The sequence below is a fragment of the Takifugu rubripes genome, chromosome 11 (assembly GCF_901000725.2).
Source record: "Takifugu rubripes chromosome 11, fTakRub1.2, whole genome shotgun sequence".
NCBI classification, from domain to species: domain Eukaryota; kingdom Metazoa; phylum Chordata; class Actinopteri; order Tetraodontiformes; family Tetraodontidae; genus Takifugu; species Takifugu rubripes.
The window spans coordinates 11555455-11581493 of NC_042295.1; the positions used below are offsets into that span (position 1 = coordinate 11555455).

At 42.8% G+C, this 26039-nt stretch overlaps 4 protein-coding genes across 9 annotated transcripts; all 4 read right to left on the reverse strand.

The window, feature by feature from the left end:
* Window positions 1-52: 52 nt before the first annotated feature.
* LOC101063586 (mitochondrial uncoupling protein 2-like) lies at window positions 53-3162 on the reverse strand. Its single transcript, XM_011608561.2, has 6 exons — window positions 2756-3162; window positions 2187-2394; window positions 1605-1808; window positions 1186-1287; window positions 925-1105; window positions 53-858 (listed from the first exon to the last, which is right to left on the reverse strand). Exons 1-6 carry the CDS (start codon window positions 2879-2881, stop codon window positions 762-764), a joined length of 918 nt encoding a protein of 305 aa, XP_011606863.1. The 5' UTR covers window positions 2882-3162; the 3' UTR covers window positions 53-761.
* Window positions 3163-3741: 579 nt separating this feature from the next.
* On the reverse strand, window positions 3742-14766 carry c2cd3 (C2 domain containing 3 centriole elongation regulator). 3 transcript variants are annotated; one of them, XM_029843524.1, is made up of 32 exons: window positions 14555-14766; window positions 13664-13933; window positions 13432-13589; window positions 13016-13301; window positions 12807-12936; window positions 12576-12728; window positions 12358-12499; window positions 12153-12250; window positions 11805-11999; window positions 11599-11708; window positions 11401-11519; window positions 10986-11117; window positions 10381-10782; window positions 10138-10289; window positions 9816-10062; window positions 9500-9683; window positions 9230-9413; window positions 8894-9066; window positions 8687-8822; window positions 8280-8548; window positions 8114-8200; window positions 7420-8028; window positions 7037-7339; window positions 6822-6960; window positions 6670-6734; window positions 6391-6596; window positions 6190-6308; window positions 5953-6099; window positions 5686-5873; window positions 4724-5465; window positions 4411-4519; window positions 3742-3983 (listed from the first exon to the last, which is right to left on the reverse strand). In XM_029843524.1, the coding sequence occupies exons 1-32, from the start codon at window positions 14658-14660 to the stop codon at window positions 3876-3878; spliced, it is 6468 nt and encodes a 2155-aa protein (XP_029699384.1). In that variant the 5' UTR covers window positions 14661-14766; the 3' UTR covers window positions 3742-3875. The 3 variants fall into 3 exon arrangements, with proteins under 3 accessions (XP_029699384.1, XP_029699383.1, XP_029699382.1); XM_029843523.1 differs by having other exon boundaries at window positions 8114-8197; window positions 9810-10062; XM_029843522.1 differs by having other exon boundaries at window positions 9810-10062.
* A 125-nt stretch (window positions 14767-14891) lies between these two features.
* Window positions 14892-22070, reverse strand: p4ha3 (prolyl 4-hydroxylase, alpha polypeptide III). 2 transcript variants are annotated; one of them, XM_011608562.2, is made up of 12 exons: window positions 21836-22070; window positions 21148-21302; window positions 20824-21047; window positions 19786-19935; window positions 19660-19711; window positions 19381-19538; window positions 18704-18880; window positions 17571-17635; window positions 17212-17434; window positions 16885-16953; window positions 16559-16655; window positions 14892-16452 (listed from the first exon to the last, which is right to left on the reverse strand). In XM_011608562.2, the coding sequence occupies exons 1-12, from the start codon at window positions 21883-21885 to the stop codon at window positions 16382-16384; spliced, it is 1491 nt and encodes a 496-aa protein (XP_011606864.1). In that variant the 5' UTR covers window positions 21886-22070; the 3' UTR covers window positions 14892-16381. The 2 variants fall into 2 exon arrangements, with proteins under 2 accessions (XP_011606864.1, XP_029700216.1); XM_029844356.1 differs by having other exon boundaries at window positions 21718-22069.
* Window positions 22071-22851: 781 nt separating this feature from the next.
* On the reverse strand, window positions 22852-25783 carry or95a1 (odorant receptor, family 95, subfamily A, member 1). 3 transcript variants are annotated; one of them, XM_011608566.2, is made up of 3 exons: window positions 25553-25783; window positions 24449-25267; window positions 22852-24337 (listed from the first exon to the last, which is right to left on the reverse strand). In XM_011608566.2, the coding sequence occupies exon 3, from the start codon at window positions 24333-24335 to the stop codon at window positions 23370-23372; it is 966 nt and encodes a 321-aa protein (XP_011606868.2). In that variant the 5' UTR covers window positions 24336-24337; window positions 24449-25267; window positions 25553-25783; the 3' UTR covers window positions 22852-23369. The 3 variants fall into 3 exon arrangements, with proteins under 3 accessions (XP_011606868.2, XP_029699621.1, XP_029699622.1); XM_029843761.1 differs by having other exon boundaries at window positions 22852-24352; XM_029843762.1 differs by having other exon boundaries at window positions 22852-24352; window positions 24449-24535; window positions 25661-25757.
* Window positions 25784-26039: the final 256 nt, after the last annotated feature.

Below are 26039 nucleotides of genomic sequence, written 5' to 3' on the forward strand. Positions count from 1 at the left end.
AATAAATAAATACCAGTTACGTAAGGCAAACAACGAGAGAACAGCCAGTTCATTTACCACACTGTTTAATTTTCCAACAAACAAATATTTAACCACAGAACAGGTAACGCGCATGAAAGGACGAGTAACTGCTGCTGTAGCCATGAAGTAGTTTTCTTCGATGGATATTTCCACATTTTCATATTTTTACTGAAGCAGGATGATAAACCGGTGCAAATTGTATTATTTGACACCCATGTGAGGTAGATATACAAATTGCAGACTTCAGCATGGGCTCAAATATGAATGGATGTTGACTTAGCTAATGAAGACCCTGCGGTATAAACAATATACTGTATATGGTTAATATTTGCCCTTTACCTTTGTTAGGTCACATTTATAACTTTAAAACATAATAAAGAAAATCAATTAAAATCAAGATGAGTGGAAACAAATTTACAAGTGAAGCAAGGTTTTTCAAAACTACTTACTTTTATTTCTTTGAACTTATTTTTAATTACTTATTTTTATTTCTTTGAATAAAAAAGTGAAAATGGGTCCCACAGACCTGCTAATTGCTAACACCGCTGCAGCAATAAAGCAATGTTGACTTTTATCCCGTCTATGAATGTGAAATACATCCTGAGAGGTGTTTTTCCTGCTTTATGAGCATCTGTGTATGTCCCTGACATCTGTCTGTTGCTTCACCGAACCCTGATGAGGTCAAACAGGTCCAGACCTGCAAAAGTCTTAAAAACACTGGGAGAGGAGGGAAACAGCAGTCATCTCTGAAACGCCATCACGGCTCTCTGAATCTGCTCGTAGGTCACAAACATCACAATGTTCCAGGACCCCAGACGAAGATACGACGGCACGAATCTGCAAAAATAAAGAAATACGTCAAAATAATCAGACACATGATGAAAAACGGCTCAGGCTTCGTACCCTTTATAGAAAGATGTGGGTCCCTCGTTAACCAGCATGCTGAGAGCGCAGTTCAGGGCCCCTCTGTACTGCCCCGGCACTGAATTCATGTAGCGGGTTTTCACCACATCCACGGGTGACGCCACCAGGGTGGTGCAGAATCCCGCCGCGAAAGCTGCCGTGAAGTGACACGGCATGTTGTCTGTTAGAGAAGAGCACGGGGCCGGTTAAAAAGGCCCGCCGTGGGGAAGGGGGGGGCTGGTGTGACGTGCTTGTCCTAGCCTGTCATCAAGTTGTGCTTGAGGATCAGCTCTTTGATGATGTCGTACGTCACCAGCTCGGAGCAGTTCACGATGGCGTTACGGGCGATGTTTGGCAGGCAGCCTGAAATACAGGTCGAAATCGCCAACACACCCACCTTTAAACCCCAGAGTAAAGACGAGAGATAACCTGCGCGTGTACATTATCTTCATTTCCACTGATGGATTATAGAGTGATAATGTAAAAAACAAACAAAAAAAAAAACAGGTTGAAGGTTGAAATTTTAGTCTAATCTCATTTTAAAAACTGCGCTGGAGAAAAACCTTGACACTCAAAGGTGACTGATGATTTGACCCCTAAATAAAGAAATAAATGAACTAGTAATAATAAAGGGCTTATGATATACAGATTTTAATGGTTGACGTCATTATTTTATTTACCTTTCCAGAGACCTTTAATGCCTTCGACCCTGGCTATGGTCTTATACGCATCGAGGGTGCCGTTGTACCTCTTCACAACGCCGCTCTCGGGCAGGCGGACCTGAGCCTGAAACCTGACCTTCACCACATCGGTGGGCTGGGCGAAGGCCACTGCCATTGCCCCCGTGGTGCAGCCTGCAAGCAGCCGCGTCCAGATTCCTACATCTGCGAGTTAAAAACACCAAACAGTTGCTTTTAGTTTAATTCTCCAATAAATGGCTCAAAGAAAGAGAGCTTGGACGGGGAAGATGTTCTTTAGAGAGCCTTTGTTCAACATAATCACAGACCCGATTCACGAAACTGGAAACATGAACTTTGCTCTCAGGCCTGGAGCTGTTGTCCTGATATTTGAGCTTCAGATTGAAAATCCTGCCTAACAACTTTCTCGGTTTGCCCGTTTCATTCAACTTGACACTGTTAATAACAGCTCTTAAAGCTCTGTGGGGCCAGCGGAGTTACTGTCAGAGCACAGTGCCAACTCGGTCGTCAGGATTCCATCTCACATCAACATCACCGCGGAATTCTGTCTGCTGTCTCACATACTTTCCGACCCCCTGGTGTAGAACTGCTTCATGGTGTCGTACAGGCCGATCCGGACCGAGGCGAAGCTCATCTGCCTGTGCAGCCCCGCCACCAGACCACTGTAAAGACTCCTTGGACCCTCGGTCCTCACCATGGTGACAATGGTGCCCAGCACACCCCTGTACCTCACCGTCTGGCTGTGCAGCGAGGACTTGGCTTCACCTTGGATCTGAAATATCGCACAGGCACAGCAGAGAAAAGTAGAGTTGCTTTGAGCAGAACTTTTATGTTGCCCTGTTATGTCATCTACAAGTACTTAAATGTGTTTGCAGATCCCTTTAGATGGATGGTCGCACCCTGCACAAAAATGAAGCCAATAAGCAGAGCTGTAAATGCCACAGGATTCCTTCGATGAGGACGGTGTAGCCTATATGGTGTAAAATGGTTTTTTTAAGGGTGTTTCCTCTCAAGATGTCATATAGACTTTTGTGTTGTAGCGCAATAACAACACGAATGAGCGTAAGAGAAGAAGCCCCCTCAGGGGCTGTGTTTGGGTGCTGAGGATTGTCTGCTCACTAGGTGACCCTCACCTGAAGTCTGACTTTAGCCGTGTCCAGAGGGAACGTGACCAGGTCGGCCACGCAGCCGGCTGTTCCAGCTGAAAACACCTTGACGACAGCTGGCGGAGAGACATTTGCATGTTTTCCACTGGCCATGTTCAACGAGCGGGACTCCACGAAGGCTGATCTACTAAAACATTAAGCCAATGAATCACGAAGACAACAAAAGCAGCGACCCGTGTGAGGAAACTTAAATATTTGAGCATCACACGTGCGTTTACAATTAATCAAGACCACGTCCAGCCCAAAATGTTTCGATCAAATCCACAAAGAGTTTCATTGTTCTTATAAGTGCGGCACCCTTTCAAAAGAAAAAATGAGGGTAAAAGGCAGACTTGAATTCCTCAACAACAGTGACAGCAAGAGTGAGGACTCCAGACTCTCCAGCCTAGCCCACTAAAAAAAAAAAGAAAAAAGAAAATGCACCGCCTACCACAAGAACTCATAAACAGGAAGACAGAGGGACTCAAAATGAAACTTTTAAATATCACAATGGAGTTACAAAACCATAAGCAAATCCATGAACACCCTGAGCCAAAAGCTGAAAATAACAAACAAGAATGCGTGACTGCTAAGACACAGTGTACTTTTAGTTTGGTTCGTTGTACGAATATGTGGAGACTTATTTCGAGAGGATCTATTTTTCCCCTTATCTGAGAGAATAAATATCACCAGAGGATTCACGGTTAATTCTGTACAGGGTGGAACAAATGCAGAAGTTTAAAGACAAGTTGGGTTATTCTGAGACTGATTCAGGACTTCTGATGTACAAAACCTCAATACAGTATCTAAAGCTGAGCATACACGTGGAGTCGTTTCATTTCTGAGCTGTTTTGACTTGAATATGAGAAAGTACTGCATGTACTTTCTCATAAATGCAGGGGCCTCATTTTAGACAGCCTGAGGTCTTGGAAAAGAAAAACAAAATAGTTCCCACAGGTTGTTAGCAGCTGAGCCATTAGCTTCAACTGCAAACTCATACACCAAGAAGCGTCACTATAAACAGTTTTAATTTATTCATAAAAACACACAAAATATTGCATTCGATTCACATGTTTTCCAATTTGTAAACAGCGTCTATTAACAGGAATTATTCATTGTCATTATAGCGAGCAGCAAATATTTTTGCTATTCTTTCAGTCTCTTTCTTCATGTTGGGATGTCGAGGACGTCTGGGATGAACAAGCGAGGTGTGATCCTAGAGAGGAAACCCGTAACATGTGTTATTTATTAGTATCCATGGGGCATCTCACCACTTTCCTGTAGCGTAAACACTCTAATGGACGGATAGATGATTACCAGTTCAAACTGGTTCTTTGAAAGCTCCTCGTCTCGTACATGAACACATCCCAGCAAGGGTCACATTTCAGCACCTCCAGCTTTATTGGTACATTTTAAAAACCGGTGTGACCAGAAGTACAACAGTACTCCGTGTTCAACAAGTCAGGGGTGGAAACGCCTGCACAGTATATTTATGCTTTCTATAACATACTGTCGCGACCTCTGGAGTTGGGGAAGATGTAAAGCTTTCAAAAAAACAGCCGGACTTCTGTGTCCGTATCAATAATATGTAGATCACGATGAGATAAAGTAGTGCAGAAAATTATTGGTTGACAAATACTCACCAGATCACTGAGCGAATCCCTGAAAGAAGCAGCCAACTGGATGGCTCTCATAGAAGCTTCAAGTCGATGAGATGGGAGGAAGAAATTCGGCACCTCTGTTGGGTCGGAGCTTAACGGGTATAGGTCAAAGAAATACACGACAATGTCGATATGATGGCGTTGACGTCAGGATTGGCTATGATTCATGTTTGTAATGCTGAAGTATCTTCAGTGTCAAACAAGCTGTGATTGGATTGTTTATAATTTTATACTGTAATTAATGTATATACATACTGTATATATAAACACAGCAGCAAATACGCATTAAGGATACGCTTGAGGTTGCTTGTCTTGGGAGGATGAAGCATCATCGGTGACCCCGACATCCTGTTTGTGAGGTGATAAACTGTTCTCATGGGACAGATCGCTGTGACTTTCGCTTTCTTTTCCGTGTCTTTCTTCAGTTTCTATTGTCCTTTCACCCTCCGTCTCACCACAGTCGGAGCTCCTTGCACCTTGTCTGCCACATCCATGCTGCTCATCACAGTTGGGGGTCTGCTGATTGAAAATCTGCAGCTTCTCACTGTCGTCCGGGGTCAGAGTGGCTTCGCTTGTTTCCTCCATGCTTTCTAGAGAACCCATGTCCAGGTCTGACAGGACACTGGTCCAAGGACTGGTTTTGTCTGTTAAAGAGGTGACCTCATTGAGAGACCTTGGTTTTACCACGACCTCATCGTAATCCTTGACTTCATCACCATCATCGTCATCACCTACACTGTCTAATTTACAACCTTCTTCGTGTTCATTTCCGTCGCTTTCTTGCCTGTTTTCACCCTCAGAACCAGAATCATCACAGCTTTGCTGTCCCGTTTCTTCCTCGGGCTCAGAGTCTGTGGTGTCCTCAAGTATATTTGCCAGTGATGAGGGTAGAGGAAACACTTCCTGTGAAGAATTTGAAGCTCTCTGTGGACTGGCGACCCCGGGGAGAATTCCAAAACTGTCATTCTGGCCAGAGAGCAATAAGGAGCCGCTCTCTAGATCAGAGGGAATCTTTTCCTGGTGTTGTCCTCGTAGACCTGGGTGAAAATGAGAAGACATGAAAAGCTTTCATTGACACTCTTCTAGAAAAGATGAGTCATTTATTCCCAATTTTTGATGATCACAAAATGCTCTATAGAACAGTTAGGTCCTTAAGTCACAGACAATGTGACAGACAGGATCTACATAGTTCCAGGCTATAAATAGCTAATCTATCAAAAATGACAATAGCAATGCTGATTGTGAGAAACAGCTCACCAGTGATGATACTGTTGACTTCTCCAACTAACTGTTTGGACTTGGAAAGAAGCTGACATGCATCTGTTTCCCTCTGAATCTCAGGCTTGCTGGCAGAAACGTCCTGCTCACCCCAGGATGGAAAAGTGGGAGGTGAAAGCTTTTGATTGAAATATCTCTGGATGTTGTCGAGCTCGCTTAATTTCTTCCTGTTGAAAAAACAAACTTGGGTTTCTAAAAGCTTAAAAAAACACAGTGATGTTGTAACATCTATGGGAGGAATGATACCTGAGTGTTGAAATCAGAAACGAGCTGGAGGGATGGACGTCACCCATAATGACGCTGCCAGAAGGTGGCGCTGTTTGCTCGTGTAGGCTCTGATGGTAAAGACGTACATTGTCCATATGTTCAACATGGCGGTCACTGTCATTGGCCCTGGGCAAGATGAACACAATGAATAAATATGTTGGAGAACAAACAGAAATATTTCTTTGAAAACGGATAATTGCAGAAAATGACACCAACCTGTCAGACAAGAATATCCTGGTGTGGTCAGGTGATGAAATCATCTGCTCAGAGTACTGGCTGATATGAGACGGAAAGCTACTATATGTGGCTGTGGTGTGATAGCTTAGAGAAAATGCCTGAAGACAAGAACATTACCAGAGATTAGCCTGCATTGATCATGATAAAATGCATTAAAACAGGCTTAACATAATCACTCACTGAAGATTTTTTGGTGCTTTCTTCATTTACAGGTTTCCGCTGTCCTCTGAGTTCTTGGACGCACTTTAGTGGAGTGATGGAGACTTTGAGCTGGCCGTGACATCGACCACTGAAGTCTGTAATGTTGTACCAACCACAGACTGACTGGAAGCCCCAGAGCAGAGGGGAGAGGTCCACAGAGGCAAATCCAATCACACGCTCCATTTCTATGGGCGTAAAACAAAAACATACTAAATACAACAACATTCATTTACATTATACCAAACCAGGCTTCACTACCTCCTTTGTGCCAGACTTTGAAGACAAGGGACTGTTGTGAATCAACCAGTAGCTGCTTTGAAAGCCTGAAAAAGAATTAGCTGATATGAAGTTTGAAGGGATGTGAAAAATTAATGTTATTCATATTGATGAACAAAGCCCTACGGCTCCACCTGCACTGGTGTTGATGGTCCCACACAGGACAGTCAGTTCTGGCTATGACAGCTGTTGAGACGGCTTCAGAGGAGTCGGCTGTGACGTATGAAACACAACAGCATGGGGAACTTTCACTGCGCTCTGCTAGAGGACAGCCTGAGATGAATGCATGAGAAATGAATTAATATCCACTGACTGTCTGGCTCAAATACTGTAAAATATTTTGAAAGACCTTTTAGACTGAGGTGCATTGCCCGATCCACAACAACAGACACTGGGAAAGATCCATCGAGGTCAGTCTCTGTGTGGTGAAGGGCTGTGATGTCTGGAACAGTCCTGCAGGATTTACTCCGTGATTTGCTGGGCAAGGAGTCCTGATCTGCTTCTTCTGACTCTTCCAGTAAGAGCTCTTCCTGGTGGTCAGAGTCTATATGTTCAGCTAAGTTCTTCACAGAGCCTGTGACCAGTGTAATGTGGACTCTGAGAGAAGCCCCCTGTAAATCTGCTGCTGAGCGTCTAAACAACGGAAACACTCCTGCAACACCAAAAATCTGGAGTTACGCTCTGAAATGCTACTAATAAGCTGTAGATGTAAAAGAATCTCTAACATCTTACCGCTGATCGTAACTTTCTGCCTGGATGTCTTTGCAAAAGAAGACAAATCAATAAAAGCTGAGCCCACCAGTCGGTCTGTGTCTTGAGGTCTTTGGGTTTTGTCTTTAGTAAAAGCGGACCACACCTGAACCTCAAGTTTTTCTTCTCGGAGATACCACATCAAGGGCTGAGTGCACCCCAGTTCTATAGTTCTGCTCTCCTGGAAGGTAACTGTGACCAGACCTTCTTCTTCAACTTCCTCAAAAGAAGGATGTCTCATCTGGGAACAGAAGGCGTCATCGTCATAGAACTTGTACCTGAAGTAGCAGAAGGTGGAGCGCTGTAGCTCGTTGTGTCCTGGCAGAAGCAAGCAGTGAACAGGGAGCCACACTCTGGGCATGGAGATGGTCAGTGTCATTGATGTCCTGCTCTCTGTCCAGGCCTCATCATCGCCCAGCACTTCGCTCTGAGCCATTTCCCAACCCACGCCATGGGCGGCTTTAATCACTTTTTCCCAGTCTGAGTGGTGGGCAAACCTGAGAGAGACATCGAGCCCCCCGACCAAGTTATGCCGTTGTTGAGAAGAGCTCTTTTCCTGATGCAGGTGCACTCCAAACCATCCAGAAATACCTTTGTGTTCAAAAGAAGAAGAATAACCGTATAACTACATCATCAGAATATCTTAACAAACTATTGATGATTGAGGGCGGTATACCTGTTCTTTTACGGATCAGATCAATCAGTGGTATTTCCACTGTCCCCAAGATCACATCTTCGGACTCACGAGTGAACCCTTCTCCTACTGGCATAAAACATAAATAACATAGATAAATCATGCACTTTTTGGCAAAGCTGATGGGAACTGTCACTAATCACTGCACCTGTGCGACTTCCTCTGTTCCACAGAGTGAAGACAGCAGATGCTTCCTGCAGCTCCTCAGCCAGGCTGCGGGTTTCTCCTTTGCTGCTATGTAGCAGTAAATCACAGGGAACTTCCATGTGGTGGTCAAACTCTGGGCAGAAGCTTCTGGCAACAGCACGTGTGCAACTCAGCTCGCTCTCATCTAGGAAGGAGAGCTGGACGGAGACATATGCGTTCACTCCTACACTGGCAAAATACTGCAAACTCTCATCCTGTTCAGCCACAAGTCTAAACCGGAGAGAGGGGAGAACAGATTGAAAGTTACTGCGGTGCCATCTGATCTGGAATAAATGATGTGCGCATTTTGGAAAGAATATCTGCTTGGCTCATTCACCATCATCTAGAGGATATCTGGATATAGCTCACCTTGCTGCGGCCTGCAGACCCGATGCTCTGTGCACCTGAACCACAAGTGTTATAAAATGAGAGGCCACTCCACCACCAGTCAGGCCCTCGGGTCCCATCAGTCGGTGCTTATACCGTATCCACACATCTATCAGGCCTAGACACACCAGATCAGCATACTACTATTATTGCATATTACTCTGTGTGTGCATGAATGTGCAGGCATACCTGAGGGCTTAGACTGGTGTCCCATTGAAGAATCTGTCCTTGGAAACAGGGGCAGGGAAAACATTTCAGCTTCACTGGGATGCTGTCGCTGCATAGTCACCAAAGCACACAGCTTAGACAATGGCAGGATGCTTTTGGCCACCAGCTGATCACGGACATTTGGATAATAGTATCTGCAGAGACCAAAGAAAATACAAGATGAGAAGATATATTGCAGGTATACTGTACATTTATTTTCAGTCTAGATACTTTTGACTGTTTGAAGCTTGACTTGCTCATTTTAAAAAATCTAAATTTGATTGTTAGACAATATTCTTTGAGTGATAAACCACAAACCTGCACCACACTTCAAACTGGACACCACCTCCACTGCCCAGCCCCTGTCCTGAGAGAGAACTGAGGAGCAGCCTCTGAACAGGCATTCCATTAGGAGCCTGAAGCACATGGGTCTCGGTGTGTCCAAACACTGGATCAGGGACACACAGAGTAGTGGTAGTTCGAAACGGCTTCAAATTAATGCCTGCGAGGAAAACATGGGTTTTTGTAAATAGGCAGTGGTGGGGAAATATTATGATATTGATTGTATTATAAATAAAATAAACATACTAGTTTCTATGAGGTTGTGGTCCGCTTCTGCAATAGAGTCAAGGTCCTGGCTGACAAAACTGTACTGGACATAGCAGTCAGCCTCCCCCCACACTGTAGACTGCAGCGGCATCAGCCCTTTTACCTTGTCCACCCTTATCACAAACACGTGCTCTCTCATGGCTTCTTTTTGTGCTGCAATCACCTAAAAATTACAAGGTTTATTAAAGCAAGCAAACTTCCCGGACTGAGATTTTTAAATTCTTCTGAAATCCGAATATTCTAGTATTCCATACATATGTGTAAATATAATAAATACAAAAAGACATACCGGTACCTTTGATTGTCGCGACTGTGGCTGATGATCCAGCAGGTGAACAGGTCGCATGAGATGAGATGAAGAGTCATACTCATCATCCCGCGTACGCTGGAGGGCGATGATCTGCTCTGATTTCCCCATAGCCAAAACAACTCTGAGGTTCCCTTTACAATGGCCTGAGAAAACGTCGATGACGGGCATACAGCAGTCGACCCCTAAAACAGGGTACTGCGCCTGCAGAAGAAGGCGGGCAATCTTTGGATCCCTGTACAGGAGAGGTGCACGTTTTGAATTCAAGACTCAGAACACCACAAAGACACGATGGGTCTCCACAACTTGCCTGAATGACATGTAGAACTGATGCAGCGGTAATTTAACCAGACCTAGGAGTTGATCCTGTCCTGAACTTCCAATTTTCTGCCACACTTCTATAACCATCACATTATTCTTCAACCGCTCAAGCAGTTTATTTGTTAAAGCCACAGGAGTCACCTGAAGCAAAATGACACATTTTGTGGGTTCAACGACTGCTGAACAAAGGAAGAAAACTGTTTGACTTCTTGAGAACACTTTCTGTACCCACCTGAACAAAATGGAATGAAGGATTAGCTTGACTCCAGCTGACGATAGAACGTGCTATCGCATCACTCCAAAAGAGTTTACAGTTCAAGTACAAACTTGGAGCCTTCATGGACCCACAGCTAAAATTCCTTCCATCTGGCACCATAAGTAAGGCGTGCAACAGGATCTCACTCTCCTCCTCCACCTGATGCCGTGACGTATCAGCAGATGCGTGGAGATCAGGCTGTGATGAGGGTTCTTTTACTGGAATGCCGGGACTCCAGTCGTCTCCTCTGCCAATATCATCACACTGCGTTGTCTTGTTGGTCTCTCTTCTTGGACTGAATGTAACTCCTGAAGCCAGCTTGGTTTGGCTTTTATTAGAAGATAAATCTCTATTGACAGTAGTCAGTTCTATGGATACCTGAAAGAAGATCAACTTAGCAATTCTAAATGCTTTACAAAGAAAGTTTGTTTTAATGCACAGACTGCAAAGGCAGCAGACACATTTACACTGTGTATCACCTGCTCATCAAAAGTAGGAGGTCCTACGTAGGTTACTTCAGGCTAGTAACAAACATCACAAAACACTACAATCATAATAAAGTCTTAAAGTCTTTATATTACCTTGAGGGGGCCAACCTTGGAAAATTCACCGTCTCCTTCCATGTTTTGTACAGGTAAGAAAACAGTCTGACTTAGTTGTTTGTTCTGCAGCAGGTAGTTAAGCAGGTAAATGGCTTTACCAATAAGAACAGGCTGCAAAAAAAGAAAACAATGACATGAAATGGAATAACTGCAAGTCAGAAATGAACATTACATCACCGTTACATTTCTCAGAGTAAATTTTTTTCAGCAAAACAGGTATTTGGTAATGGCTGATTTTAGCTTTAGTATTTAGTGAGTTTCTTAATCAACAGATTAGTCTTAAAAATAAGCAGTTTAGCCTTTAATTGACAGTTTTAAGGTTAATAAAAAGCAATTGTGGGACTTTTTTTATGACCTACGTTTAAATGAGTAATTTATTTAAAGAATGGCTTACTTTCCTTTGGTCGCTCTTTCTTATATAAAGCTTGAAAATCAGTTCAGTTTCTGACCACCGTCTAACTGTTGCGGTTGTGAGACGGACAGGAAACACAGACAGGTGATGGAAATTCACCTCTATAAACAAAGAAAAGACGACATGTTAAAAACAGAAACGTACACAAATTAAGAATGGTTCTGAAAATGGATGTTCTACCTTGTGCTGCCACCTTACTGGAAACTGCTCTGGTCACCTCCTGGCCTGCACCTTTACTGCAGTCCCGGTGGCTGGAATGCACTGGGAATACGTATTCAATAAAATATGTGCTGTTAAAAATAAGAAAACAACTATGAGTAAACTCGGGTCATCGTAAAGAGTGCATCATTTTAAATGGGACCGGAATAATAAATATTTTTGCCAACCACTTCTTGCTGGGGATTGGTCGGGGTGGTTTCCATTTAGTGGAGCTTTTCCTGGCTGTGGTGTCTTCCGGTACAGTCAGGGAGTCGATGGTCACTCTCGCATCGCGGACTGAACTCAGCAGAGTCATCTGCTCAGAACTCAGGCCAGGAGGAAGACCTCCATCCTCTGCAGACTGCTGAGGCTCTGAATTTGACCTGAACACAGGTTAAATGCTGCTTATCCTAACTTATTATCCATACGCAATATTTTTCCACTGAGACCATGAGCCCTTCATTGTTCTTTTAAAAGGAGCTTTGAATGTTTCCTGTCCAGGCAGCACAGTTCAAGGAGAATGAAAAGGTCTTTACCCTCTGCTAATCTCTGGTCCAGACTGTGTCACCTGTGGTTGACGCAATGAGACTTTTTGATCCTTCACGTCAGCATCACTTTCTCTGACATCTAATATCTAAAAGAAGCAAATATGTCATTTCAAAAACACTTCATGATAGAACATCAAATAAAGTGGCATTGGCTAGTATAAAATAAGATGAATATCCTAAACCATCTACTTACAGGACTTTTGTAGAACAGGTTTTCCAATAAGCTCTGATCATACTGTGGATCACTGAGCTCACTGTCTACACAAACACTACTGTGAGCAGATCCATGGAATGGCTCTTCTCCATCCCAAAGAACCAAAGGAGATGGAGTTGGGCTATAAACAGGTGTTGTATAATATTAAATCATTTGCATATCTCCTATAGATCTTAGGAAAAGAAATACAAGCGTACCTGCCAAGCAGTAGATCTATAGCTCTATTATCAGTGTCAGCAGGATGGTCTAAACTGTCTGAGATTAAGACTACAGCGTTGGAGGGTTTGAAAGATGAACCAGCATTGATGATGTTCTGAAGGAATGGTGTCTCAGATGAAGAAGAAAATGGCCTGCAACAGACATCATAACAATGTAAAACTTAGATGCATGTGTGTATAAACCATACAAATCAAATTTGAAAAGCTTACTTGGAATCTAGCAGGATGTTATCCTTTGGGAGAGGCAAAGGGCTCTCTTTCAGAGCTGGAGTTGACATGTCACCTTTCAAGGCGGAGACCGCCAGAGCATTTCTCAATTTGTTTCCACGCTCCAGAATAACTATAGGTATAAGAGGGTATGTTGGCAAAGAACACACTAACATTCGTGGTTACTGGCATCAGATGTGCAGTCAACCAACCTGAAAGCAGATCGCTGGTTGTTTGGCCACAAATTTCCTGGTTTGAAGAATTGGGAGCCGTTTGATGTTTGTGAGGTATGTTTGTTTTTGGCATCTGATTCTCAAGTGAGCTGCCTTTATCTTCCTGAACATGCTGGTCTCTGCTTCTGAAATTAACTAAGTGTGAATGCAGTTGTGAGGAGGCGGTCGGTGTGGGAACTTGCAGTCCCTTGACTGTCTCATCTTTGTTGGGACTGGAAGTGCTGTTGTCATATGCTTCTGTCAGAGGCTCCAAATTAAGAGAAACCTGATGGAAAAGAGGAAGTGCTGTTATTCAGATGATTATTAATTTTATTTACTGTATTAGTGATTAGAAAGGGTAGAAAATGCATTTGTTACTCTCACGCTAACTCATTTAACTGCTTATATACACTCACATGTAACTCTCCGAGCTTTTTTGATGTTGGGGACAGAAGACTGTAAAATCCATTGAGGGGTTGAGAGAGAGAAAGGTGAGAGATGCCCAAAACTTGTGCCCGTGCAATCGGCAAATGATCAGGTTTTGTCAGAACCTCCAGCACAAGGAAGCCCATATCTGATCAAAAAAATCAGATTAGACACTTCAGACATACATTTACAACTCTGACTGCTTAAAGGTCTCTTGACCACCTGTGAGATAGGATGTGAACTGCTTTGGTCCACAGCGGATGGGGAAGCGGGCTGTGGTTTTGATGGTCTTCTGTGACGCCTGTGATCCATCCTTTGGAAAGAAATGAGTCCCATCGGAGGACTCACCCCACCAGCGAAGCCTGACAAATGTGGCAGGTGGAGGTTTCTGAACTGTCCATAATATCTGACTTATTGTCACGCGCAGAAAGCATCGTAGCTGGCCCTCAACCAGAGGAGGGAGGCTGGTGGAGGGGGAGACATCACAGGAGACTGCAAGGAGACATTTCTGGTGATTACAAATTTGAAACACAAGTAATCTGGGATTGGTAAAATCCAAGACTGAAAAGTTCTCAAGAAGGTAGCCACCAGAAAATTGTACTGCTGCAAATCTTAGCTTGATATAAGTTAGTCTAACAACTCCAAATCCTCTTGAATGAGGTTCAGTTTCCCCAACTATAATTTAAAGACCAAATACTCTAGATTGGTATAACTTTAAATACAACATAGCAGGTAGTGTTTCAAAGTCTGAAAGATAATCGATTCAGTATTTAGTAGCCCACAAAGCATGCAAAAAAATACGGTTGCTTCACTTATGACAACTATGTATAAGAAAAGTTATCATACTTATAGTGAAGGAAACTAAGCGTTGACAACAATCTAACTACCGTAAATTACACTGCTACAAACAGTGGTTTTACAAGTACTAACTAAAACTATAACGTTACTCAAATGATTTATTACACAACACATGTATATGAACTATTAATTAATTCGAGCAGATTTCTTTGCAATAGCACAAAGGTTTTAAGCTACCCGGGGATGCTGACAGCTGATGCTATAAGCTAACGCTAACGAGTTGTATTGCTAGCAAGCGCTTGAGCTAAAAACAACCTTTTCTTTTGCTGGTTTCGGTTCGGGTCGACTTCTGTTTTCTGGTCTTCATTCCTCGGTTCAGTAACCATGGATGGTTAATGTTACCCTCTTCAAAACCGTGCATGCACCATCAAAAAACATGTTTATAACTTTTCAGCCAATTTAAAATAATCTGATACGCACACCCACTGACTCAAGGAGGCGCGCAAACCCGTCTCCGAGCAACAATGTCCCGCCTCCACGCGCGCCGCTGAGATGCACAGTGGCATTGTGGGTAAATGTGTTTGTAGCGCGCTTGTCACGTCAGCTGCTATTATTCCTTTACAATTTCAGTTTTTATGTCAACATAAAAATGTCATTCTGAGACTGAACTAGTGAGACGAAGATCTGAGTTTATCACTTTTATTAGGTGAGGTGAAGGGAAAAAAATCGCATGACATTTCACAAATGTAACTTAAATAGTTGTAAATACCGAATGAATGAAAGAAAACACAATGGAACAGCATCATTTAAATGTAAATATAACAGTGTTTTGACCACTATTGCAAATTGCCCATAAAAACTGCATGAAATATTGCACGAGGTAGATCCTCATCACCAGCAGAGGGCAGCACCGAACTTTCCATCCACAACTATTCATCAGAATCTTTTTTTTCCCCATGACCCTGCGATTTAAAAAGAACTGCTGTATTTCTGCTTTACTTTTTTATACTGTTGCTTGGCAGCTTCTCTGTCAGTTGGCATTCTGGTAGAGTCAATATATGTTAGTATATCTACCAAAACAGCAAACCACTCCTGGGTGTTGTGTACTTTCTGTGCATACTTCACAGTGTGTTGAAGTAGACGTGTGGTCTAGTCATGTGATGCTTTAGGTAGCTTAGGTATGCTCTTGCATAGCAACAGGACCCTACTAGGCCATATTTGTTGTGGTGATCATTGAACAGTTGTGGCCCTGAGACTGACTGAAGAACACAAAACAAACCCACAGAATTCAAGAAAGACCCACTTGTAAAGAGCAACTCAAAGCATGCCAAATGTTTCTGCTTTCTTGTATAATTGGATCTTTGTGCTTTGAAAATTAATTTTGACTGGATTTTGCAACAGATGAGCATATATCTATCTGTTGTAGGATCATTTATTAAAGCAGGTCTGACTTTGAAAACGCTGGTGTGACCCACATATTTGTTAACTAAGTATGAGGAAGATAAGAAAGAACTCATAAAATAGGGATTGATTATTCCTAAACTTTCTCTGTCAGACTCCCCTAGTGGCAAAGCTGGGCACTTATTCAGTCATTTTGGAAGAACGTGCTCACACTGATAATGAGTCCTAGAACCAGGCAGAAGTGGAGTCCAGGGCTGGTGGGATAAAAACATCATTGTGTAATCTGCGATGTAACAATCAGGTGCCAAAACATACAAAAACATGTTGGATGGTCTTTATCTCTTGAACTTAATACCTTTAAAGTGACGGATGGGTAGTTTATACATGCTCCTGGGCTCTTGATAGACACATTGAACATTTAAATTAAAAGTAAATACTAAATAATCTGCTTGAAAAACAACCTTCTGAGCGATTTTAAGGGACAAAGCCTTGCACAGTTAGGGGAAAGCGCAGGCCTCACAGGAGCGAAGCAGCACTCGGTGCCACTGCCAGCTGACACACTCCTCATCGCTCTCACCTCTGAGCCGTGTCGCACCTTCAGCAGAGTACTGTACACCTCGGGCTCCCTGTGTCCCGGAGCTCCAACTACAGCTGTAAGCTCACCCATGCCGTGCCTTTTTTGGCTCCTAACCTCTTTTTTCCCCGCAAGTATGCCTTTCATTTGCAGATGCAGCCTTCACCTCACTCCTCAGGGTTCAGACTGCAGCGGCGTTGAAACTCTTGCCCATACTCGTGGATCCATTTATTTGCCACTGGAACATAGATCAACATGCAGATTGTGTTTTATCCTGTTCCCGTGTTTTATCCAATGATAAACGAACCTTCAACAAGGACGTTTTTCTAGAAAAACTCCCTAACCCCATTTGTCTCCGATGAGCACAGGACAGCCGGCATGGAGGGTGTCTGCGTCGCCCTCACCATTCCTGTGGAGATTCCACCAAAAGATGGCAGCATTCTGTAAAATAAAATAACAAATTCATTTTAATAACTGTAACAAAAAGTTATTTGGCTTAAAAGTGACTAACAAATCCCTAATAGAGACAAAACATTGGCCCAAAACGATCCTCGACTCGGGCTTCACTCCACAGTAGGTGCACTGTTGTGAAATATCTGATCTGACCTTTTCACCGACCCTGAGGCGAAATTGATATGAGGTAAAAAACAGGATGAGCTTAGAAGTTTACCTTCATGACAGGAACACTGAAGTTGGCGTAGATGAAGGCTGTGGAGCCCCCCGCCTCGACGGAGCTGAGCTGTGGGGGGAAAAGACTTTCTTTCATGGGAAGCCACTACAAAGTCAGTGTCTATAGAAACACAGAGGCTTCATAATGCCAGATAGATCAAAACATCATCTATAAAGCCACTGTACTGGTTGCCTCTTCAGATCTAGTTGTGACGTTGGTTGTTCCAAAAACCTCACCAGTGTTCAGAGCCGAAGCCTTGCTGTGTTTTTAATTATGACTTTTGAAAAGCAGGAGTGAAGAGAACCTCCTGGCTGCTTTCTGACTCACATAGATCATAAAAGTTGCCACCCGATTGCCGGTTTTCAGCTTGAAGACAGGACTAGACGGTGACGTAGCGTGGTCAAAGTGGGGTTCATAATGGCCGCCGATGCCGTAATTCACCACCTGCAGGTACTCTCCATGTGGATGCTGCACATTCAGACCTGTCAGCATGGAGATCTTCTGGTCTAGCCTGCTAACGGTGGAGTGTGCAGAGCCCTTCAGCCAGGCACTAGAAATATGACATATTGTTATAATTACAGCTGAGGCAGTATCATGTAGGCTGCTGCTGCTTTTAGGTGCAGATGTGAAACAAATGTGTCTGAGCCAATAGCCAACAATGGTAATAATAACGTCCTTATTTCTACCTTTTGCTGATGCGGTACTCTGCAGTTGCTTGTTTGTCTCCAGTTGCCACCACAGACCGTCTCAACTTGACAGCAAAGACAAAAAAAAAGCTGTTTAAAATGGGTGAGTATTAGAATAGCTATGCTTTGGTGACTTGCTCCACAGCTGCATCAGCATGTGAGTAATAAGTGCATGACAGCATACTCATATCAAATGTCCAACATTAGGACCGAGAGACGAGTGAATCTGCCACGTGGATTCAAAAACGCAGCACTAACACACAATTCGCCTGCACAATGGACCGCAAATTACACACTAATGTGCCAAGGAGAGACTTTAAAGAGATCAGATACCACATTTTCCTGGCAGTAACTCCCCCCCATCTTTAGAAGATTCACACTCCGTACTTCTAGTTTCATGCTCCAACGAGTATGAAAAATCACTGAAAAACTCCACAAATTGAGTCTTTTAAAAGCTAAAATATAAGCTACTGAAAGTTTCATACAAGATTAAGGCGCAGGCGAGCCATAAGTCATTGCTATGCTCTGACACTTACGCCATAAATCCACACCCTGATGCAATGATGAAATAAATGCTGGGTTTCCCCTAAGAGAAAAGGGTGGAAAACTCATTCCAAACCAGTAAACCTCAGGGCACCACTTGACTCAATCTTACAAATATGCCCTGGAGAAACCGAGTCAGTTAACCATGAGCAGCTGCGGCTGTTAAGATTTTTGATAGATGAGCACAGAACTCAGCGATAGAGGTCTGAATCTTTGCCGGTAGAGCCCAGCAGGGTTCTTCAGCCATGTTTTCATAGTAATGCACCTCTCATTCTTTTAGGACTTTCTAAGTATTTGCATGCATAACAGTTCATCTACCCGGCTGGTTCAGAACCCAGCAGCCAGAGACCCCCCCCCCCCCCCCCACCAAAGCGGACTAAGGAATTTATATTAAATTATTATAGAAAATAGTCTGACTCGAAAAAACGGACAAATTTATTTTCAATTGTGAAATTTGTCAGAGTGAAAAACAGTCTCTAAGATTATTGTCTGCAGTTATGACATCAGCACATTTCAGATGGTTTGGATCAGGAATACTAGTCTAAACATCCTTTACTGGACAATTTTTAAAAAAAATCCTCACCACTCACCCCCAACTGGGCATGCTGCTTGATTTCCTCACTCTCGCTGTCGCTGATGAAGTCGTGGTACAAAACAACATATGGCCTCAGACTCAACACTTCGCGTCTGACAGGCCGGAGAAGAAGCCCTGGGTGGCCGTTGGCGAAGTTATCACAGAAAAGTTGTGGATTTTCAAAATGCACCGGCTGTTAAGACAAACACGTGTGAAGCAAACTTAAACCGCTACATTCTAGAGTATCTTTGATCATGCAGCTTAGCCTCTGTTCATCCCCTGACTGTATTTTGAGGTTTACCTCCTTCCTCATGGTACAACTTCAGCTTATAAGCAGCCTAATTTGCCGCAGGTGCAAATATTGAGGGGATTCTGTCAGATTTACACAGAATATGAAGATGAGGAAGACATAACTATGTAAACAACATGGAAAGATTAGCACCAGGGTGTTGTCCTCGTGTCCGCAAGGGGTTTGTTTGGGTGTTGTGCAAACAAAATGTCACATTTCCTCTCTGTTTCGCCTCTTATCCTGCAGCTGCCAGTAGTGGGTTGCATAAACACAGCAGAAAACCCAATTGCTTGCTCAGGTCATGTTATGTAACAGAAGAGATATCAGGTCTTAAACCTAATTTTAACTAATGCAGGGTTTGAAATAACTGCATTTTTCTGAGGACACAGCTTTCAGAGACCTACCTGAGAGCCTCGGGTCTGGCACAGTCTCTCATAAGTGTCCCTGGTCCTTAAATATTTGCAGGAGGGTCTCTTCAGCCCACCAGCTGATTTAGATGAATTAGAAGCCAGCAGCTTTTCATATTTATAAATGTTCTGCAAAACTCTTCCATTCGAAGGATCTAAGAGGAAATTGTAAGATAAACTGGAATATTCTTACAGGGGATATTTTGTGATTAAAACGATTCAGTCTGGACGATAATATGATCATCTCGGATGGAACAGTTAATGGAAACGCCTTACCGTAATGCAGTAACTCCTGGGAAAGACTGAGAGCATGTGAGACGTTTCCTGTCTGATGTGAGAGAGGGATTTTAGAGTGACAACCCCCATCAATCATGTCACAACTGCGCAGTTTCTGTCACCAACCATGAAGTGAGAGAAAGCCAGATGATCTAGAGCATCGTGCAGCGTTCCTTCATTCTCTGGACTCCACTTGCTTCCGGTTCCCCTGAAGAGACGCACTGACTCCTCCAGCCACTGTACAGAGTGGTAGTAGTCTTCCTGGTCGTAGGCCACCTGTGTAAACACCTTGGTTACTTCCATTAACTCGTTGGCAAGCTCAATAGAATTCTGGTAAACTGCCAGCCATTCCAGCATGTGGGCACCCACTAAACTGGAGTCCAAATGTTAAATTCTTGATTTTAGATATGTTTGGGTTTATAGGTGCCAGAGTCCGACCACCCTGCTGTGTTGTCTTTTGGTTGGTTAAATGTGTTGACTACTTTATCCTTTATTCAATCAAATACTTACACAGCATGGAGGACCGATGGTGTATTAAAGCTCCTTTTACGGAAAATAACATGCTCTTAACCTTCTTTATAGGGTACAAGGGGGCCTAAAAGCATCCATCTGGTTTTCTATGTTTACAGGTTGCCTTTTTAAGTATCTCCGCTTCTTCTCCTTTCAGGGAAATTTCTAAAACTTTGGAAAAACTTAAACAAAGGGCGAAACAGGAGACATTTCTGCACTATTTCAGCAATTTCCTTTGCATGATTTATAGAAAACAGGGGTCAAAACACATAATGGGGGAACAATTGTTGTAACCTCAGACTGTATTTTAACACAAGTAGGAGCAATTATGTTGGTTGGGGATGCCCACTGTGTATGCAAATCTGTTCCAATTATCAGCTTCAGCAAAGAAACCTTCTGGTTTATACTTTTGAGGTGGTTTGAATTATAAGCCGGATGCCAAAAACAGGGGAAAAAAATGTGCAAATGAAGATATTACGACATTGATGCATTAGTCAGTATCTCGAACTCCATTCCAAAGCGTCATTTTTCTGCAGAATGAAAATATTTTTAACTTTTTGGTTTGTTTTTTGGGGGTGGTTTTCATTTTCTTCAATTAAGTTGAAGTATTTCCTTGTTCATTTTGGAGGCAAGAAAAAAAATATTGGCATGCACCTTTCCAACCAGGAAGCAGTCATCCCCAGATAACTGCACCGACACGGCGGGTAGGTGTATGTCAACGCTCCTGCCGTTTGTGACCCTCTGGAACCGTCCCCTCACAAGGCCTGGAACCTGGAGAGAATACACATCCTGCAATCTCATCAGCCCCTTCGCGGCCCCCTGGAGGTCCTCCAGATTAGGAAGATCTGCCTCTTCCTTCTCGTAACCCGACCTGAGGGCTGAACAGTGCGGGGTCATAAGGTGAACGGGGGTAGGGTGGGTGGGTGATGACAACAGTTATCATCACCAGATGTGTCTGCAAAGAAGCCAAAGTCAAACCTTGTGCGTTCTCCAGGGCCTCGTTGCTGTAGACAACATGCAGCCACTCCGACTGCAGCCTCTTGATGAGAGTAAACGCCACCAGCGGGTTTGTCAGTGCAGTTGCCGGGCTGTTGTACAGTTCGGCGTGCAGGCTGGAAACCTTGGCATAAAAACTGGAGGAAACAATACAGTTTGTTTTATACCGAGATTGGAAAAACCAGCCTGATTATATAGCCATACCCCCATAATATTTATTTATATTTGAAATATTTAGAGTCTAAATATTTCAACCAAACCCCTGAGACTGACTCACCGAACCCCTGGGGTCCACTTGAACCCAGTTTAAAAACCACTGATTAAGACAGAGAAAATGCTCTCCACTCCCTGATGATGTATTGTTAGATTCCAATAATAACATAAATTATTTCTGACCACAGCACGTGCATGAATGAGCTTTAAACACAGGATTCCTATCTTCTCACTCAAGATTGATTTTTAATTGAATATATCGATTGAATTAGTCCTTTAACTCCCTTTCTTGTACTTGGTCCAAACTTTCAAACCTGCGTGGTCATGCGTGTCACTCACCGCTTGATGTCCTCCAGCCTCTCTAACTCCTGATCAATGTAAGTTCCTAAATAATCGATAAGCTTCCGTTCAACGCTCATCGCCTGTTTGGTGTTGAGCAGGGACGTGTACATCTCACCCACAGACACGTGGATCACAGTCAGAAGACTGCAGCTGCAGCAAACCCATGCAGGAGCCTTCATCTTCGACAGATTTCGTCTTTCCGACCCGTCCTCTCTCAAGATCTGGGGGGATCTTCCCCGCACACGGAGATCCAAGATCAGCTTTCTTCTTCCGTTTACAAGAGAGTCTTGCAAAAGATCAGCAGTACAGTACACAAAGTATATCGTTATACTACTAATCTATAAACATCGACATCAGCAAGACTCACATAATCGGATATGTTTTTTTTAACCATTAAATCGGGAATAGCTCTTTTTTTTGGATTTATACTGCTCCTGGTAGCGCTTAAATCAGAAAAACATATTCGCGTTTAACATTCATAGTCTCATATTTATTATTATTATTTTTTAACCTCTTCTTACGTGTATGTGTTTTAACATTCTTAAGAAGCATAATACATTTGCTCCGTTATGAAAATAAGTACCGGTACATATTGGTGGTGACTTGGGGAGCAACAGCGACGCCTACAGATGAAAGTTCTGAACTACAACCAATGCGCTTGTGACCGACAATAAACTACACTTCAGAATGTGGGATTTAAATTTGAAAAAACAACTGTTGTCTAACTGTTGCACATCAGTAATTCTTCACAGGGACAAAGTCTCTAAATTTCAACTCCTTTCAACTTGCACCCGATTATGAAATGATTGCTAATTTTAGATGATCGACTTTTAATTTTGATAAATCACATAGTACCAAAGAATTAATGAAAAAATAAAGGCATAGACATGCAACTGTCACAAATATTTCTTGTCTAAAAAAGCTTGAGCTTAATGCCCCAAAATCCATAAAACGCTCAAAAAGTAAATTATTGTGGTCTGTTCTTGCCTTAATTTACATTTCACTGAAAACACAACTTCATGTATTCTTTACATTATATTTACATATTTGTAAATACACATTTCACAACACAGTAAATGCTCTATTAATAATTTAAAAAAAAGATTTGGCCAAACTACAAGTCTGTCCATTCAAACAACACATTTATTGTCAACCAATCATGCAGAATTACAGGTTACACAAGGCCAAGAGCATTAACATGCCTGAAACCCTAATGCACACTTCACATTCATTAATACGCGATCAGACTGTACACAATAAGTGTGAGAATTCCAAACTCTTTGCAGGACATCATATTTTCAGTTTGTACTTGCCAGATTGTGTTTAATTTTAAAGCTAAAATGTTTGTTAAGCGTCTATAAAAGGCACATTAGCTGATTCCTGTTTATTTTTTGGTCTGTAGTTGAGCTATTATTGGAATATTTCAGAGTTTTACATATAGAGAAGTCCCTTTATACTACATTTTTGAAAAACAGTGGACATGAAAAATATGCAGGGGAATGAAAAACAGGCCAGAATCTGTTATGTGTTTCAAAATATCAAGAACTTGTAGACGACACTGCATACACGACTCTTTCAAAACCACGACATGTCAGCTTAGAATTTTAACTTTCCCTCGACCCAACTGCCAAAAAAATGTTAACAACTGTTTAAAAAGCAAACACTCTGTCACACTGTTTGCGTCTGACACAGGGCCTGCCTCTGTTTGAACAGCAGAGAAATGCTTTGCCAATGTGACTTCTGAGAGTCTGATCTCTGAATCCATAGATGAGTGGGCTGAGAAACCGTGGAATCAGGATGAAACAGAAGTAATTAAAGAATGAGATGTCCTCCGGCAGCCAGTTGGCATGCAGCACGATGAGGGTTTCAGTGATGGGGCTGGTGAAGGCCAGCACGGAGAGCAGCAGCTGAAAGCCGTGCAGCAGCACCGTGTGCATGGCTTTGTTCACGGAGAGTCTGTCTTGTCTGAGCTTCCTGGTTTCCAGCAGGATTCTCATGTATGTAAAAAGAATGATGACAGCCACCACTGCAAAGAAGAGAATACTCACAGCAGCTTTGAACAATACCTGAACCGGAGATGAGTTCACTGTGGAGACTTTGCAAAGCACGCGTGTATAGAGAACACTCACACTGGGATCATATTTCCCAATTGAGTAGTTAATAATAGGGAAGATAGAACTGATTAACCACAGAGAAAGAATAATGGCCCAGATCCGGTCCGAGCGCCACGCCGCAGGCCGCTGCAAGGGATAAAAGATGGCAACGTAACGCTCCAGTGACATGGTGGCCAGGATTAATGGTGTGTTCTGGAAAGTTGTGGTGGAAAGGAACAACAGGGGGACACAGTAAATCAGGGCAACCTTCACCTGGGCCATGACGAAGAGGAAGAGCAGCACGGAGGACAAGACCTGCAGGGTGTCATTGATCAGCATGTGGGCAAAGAGGATATAACGCGAGGTGTCCAGGAACTGCCTGTGACACGCAAAGATGTGCAGCATGATGGCGATGCAGCCGAGGAAGAAGCAGAACAATGGGATGACCACGCACACCTTGATGATCACGGACAGACTTTTGTTATAGGTCACGTTGCCGGGGTCCTCCGTCAGATTCTGCATTGCTTTATAAACACAAGCTGCGGTTAAAGAAAAAAAAAAAAAAGGTGACAAAGCACAAAACTGTCAAACTCTTTAAGACATCACAAACACCAGCAGCAGTCTGATCTCCTCACCTGTTCATCAGCAGGGATGATGAGACCCTCTCTTCATAAACACATCCTCTCCTTTATCTGATGCTTGACTCTAATCTCCCGTGATACCTATATCGGTAACATGCTATCGTCATTAGCATTAATCACACGCCCACCCAGTGGATTCATATCATACAAAAGAATAACACAAATTATACTTTGAACACCACAACAAGGTCATGTCAAAATAAAGCAATGCTTACAGCAAACAAAGCATAAAAACCAGCACTCCTGAAAAGTTTAGATTTATATGCCATAAAGTGTTAGGAATTGCTAGATTTGACATGAATAAAAACAATCTTAATCTTATCTGAGCAAATATGATTTCCATATGTGTGCTGCCGACTCCATATGAGGCTGTTTACATGTTTTTGAGAGTGCTTCAGTGTGTCACAATGCTTTTAAAATCAGAGACACCAGTTAAAATAAAATAAAAATGTAAAAAAAAATTACAATGTGTGTGGCACATATCATACGTGACATGCAGCACACAGGGCTTGCGACATCATCTTATTGTTTTAACGTTGGGATGGGATCAAGGAACTCATAATGGGGCATTTCTGTCGTGCAACAACCCAAATAAGGCACACTTCTCCCCAGAGACTGACTTTGGTCATTTAGCAAACTGGCTGATTATTAACATAAAGCTGCGCAGTATAATTGTGCAAAGTCTTCACTTGTTTGTCAAACATGTTGGCTCGGCCGGTCTGCAGTCCTTTACGCAGATCTTGCGTCAGCTGTCACGGCTGCATTGGATTGGACCAAAACCTCTGTCCAAAACAAACAAAATCTTCGGGGATGCTGTTTCAGCAGAAAATGAATTTGCAAGCCGTCAAAAGGAATTATGCTTATAGTCAACCTTTTAGTAAACTATTAAATGATTTAGACAAACTGAACTGTTGCCTTTTTATATAAGATTCCATAGATCCCATTTTTAATGAAGTCGTATTTGCAGATCATTAACATGGTTTAAGGCTCAGTGCAGTCTATGATATTATATTATAAGGTCAAGCTTTACATGAAAGAGTTTGTCAGAAATAATTAGGATTATTTTAACTGCTTGAAGAATGCACCTGATTAACTAACCTGAAGCAAATCTGAACCGCATGCTTGTTCAAACGATGCTGTACCAATGATAGCAACAAGACAACAAATCCTAAGCATTCAACCAAACATCATTTTGTATTCACTAACTTATCGTAGAGAGAGAATTCAGGAATAATCCAGAATAAGAATCACACGGCCTGCATAAAGGTTCAGGACTGAACCAGGGCTCATCACAGTCTGCTTGTTATGCAGAAACCCTCTAAAGCCACGCATTAATGTTAACTCAAAGTTTAAAGAAGCATCTTTGTCTTTTATATTGCAAAATTATGAGCAAAAACCCTGCTGAGCAGGCTTGGTTTAGATATTGCTGCAGAGAGAGAGAGAGAGAGAGAGAGAGAGAGAGAGAGAGAGAGAGAGAGAGAGAGAGAGAGAGAGAGAGAGAGAGTGTGTGTGAGAGAGAGAGGCCTCACGTATGTTCTGCCTCTCTGGCCTTTTCTGATAAGCCAAATACGTACGTCTGTCAGAG

Bases quoted from the DNA above. Each gene is read 5' to 3' on its own strand.
- LOC101063586 (XM_011608561.2), bottom strand. From the start codon at position 2,881: ATGGCCAGTGGAAAACATGCAAATGTCTCTCCGCCAGCTGTCGTCAAG. The intron at 2,395-2,755 runs GTGAGGGTCACC...GCGATATTTCAG, and splicing joins CGGCTAAAGTCAGACTTCAG to ATCCAAGGTGAAGCCAAGTC. The intron at 1,288-1,604 runs GTAAATAAAATA...CCTGTATTTCAG, and splicing joins CATTAAAGGTCTCTGGAAAG to GCTGCCTGCCAAACATCGCC.
- c2cd3 (XM_029843522.1), bottom strand. From the start codon at position 14,660: ATGCACGGTTTTGAAGAGGGTAACATTAACCATCCATGGTTACTGAAC. The intron at 12,251-12,357 runs GTAAGTAGATGG...TGCTTCTTTTAG, and splicing joins ACCTGTTCTACAAAAGTCCT to ATATTAGATGTCAGAGAAAG. The intron at 8,549-8,686 runs GTGAGCTATATC...TCTCCGGTTTAG, and splicing joins GGTCTGCAGGCCGCAGCAAG to ACTTGTGGCTGAACAGGATG.
- p4ha3 (XM_029844356.1), bottom strand. From the start codon at position 21,899: ATGAAGGCTCCTGCATGGGTTTGCTGCAGCTGCAGTCTTCTGACTGTG. The intron at 21,303-21,717 runs GTGAGTGACACG...TGTTTCCTCCAG, and splicing joins AGGCTGGAGGACATCAAGCG to TTTTTATGCCAAGGTTTCCA. The intron at 19,936-20,823 runs GTGCATGCCAAT...GTGTTTACACAG, and splicing joins ACTGCTTCCTGGTTGGAAAG to GTGGCCTACGACCAGGAAGA.
- or95a1 (XM_011608566.2), bottom strand. From the start codon at position 24,335: ATGCAGAATCTGACGGAGGACCCCGGCAACGTGACCTATAACAAAAGT.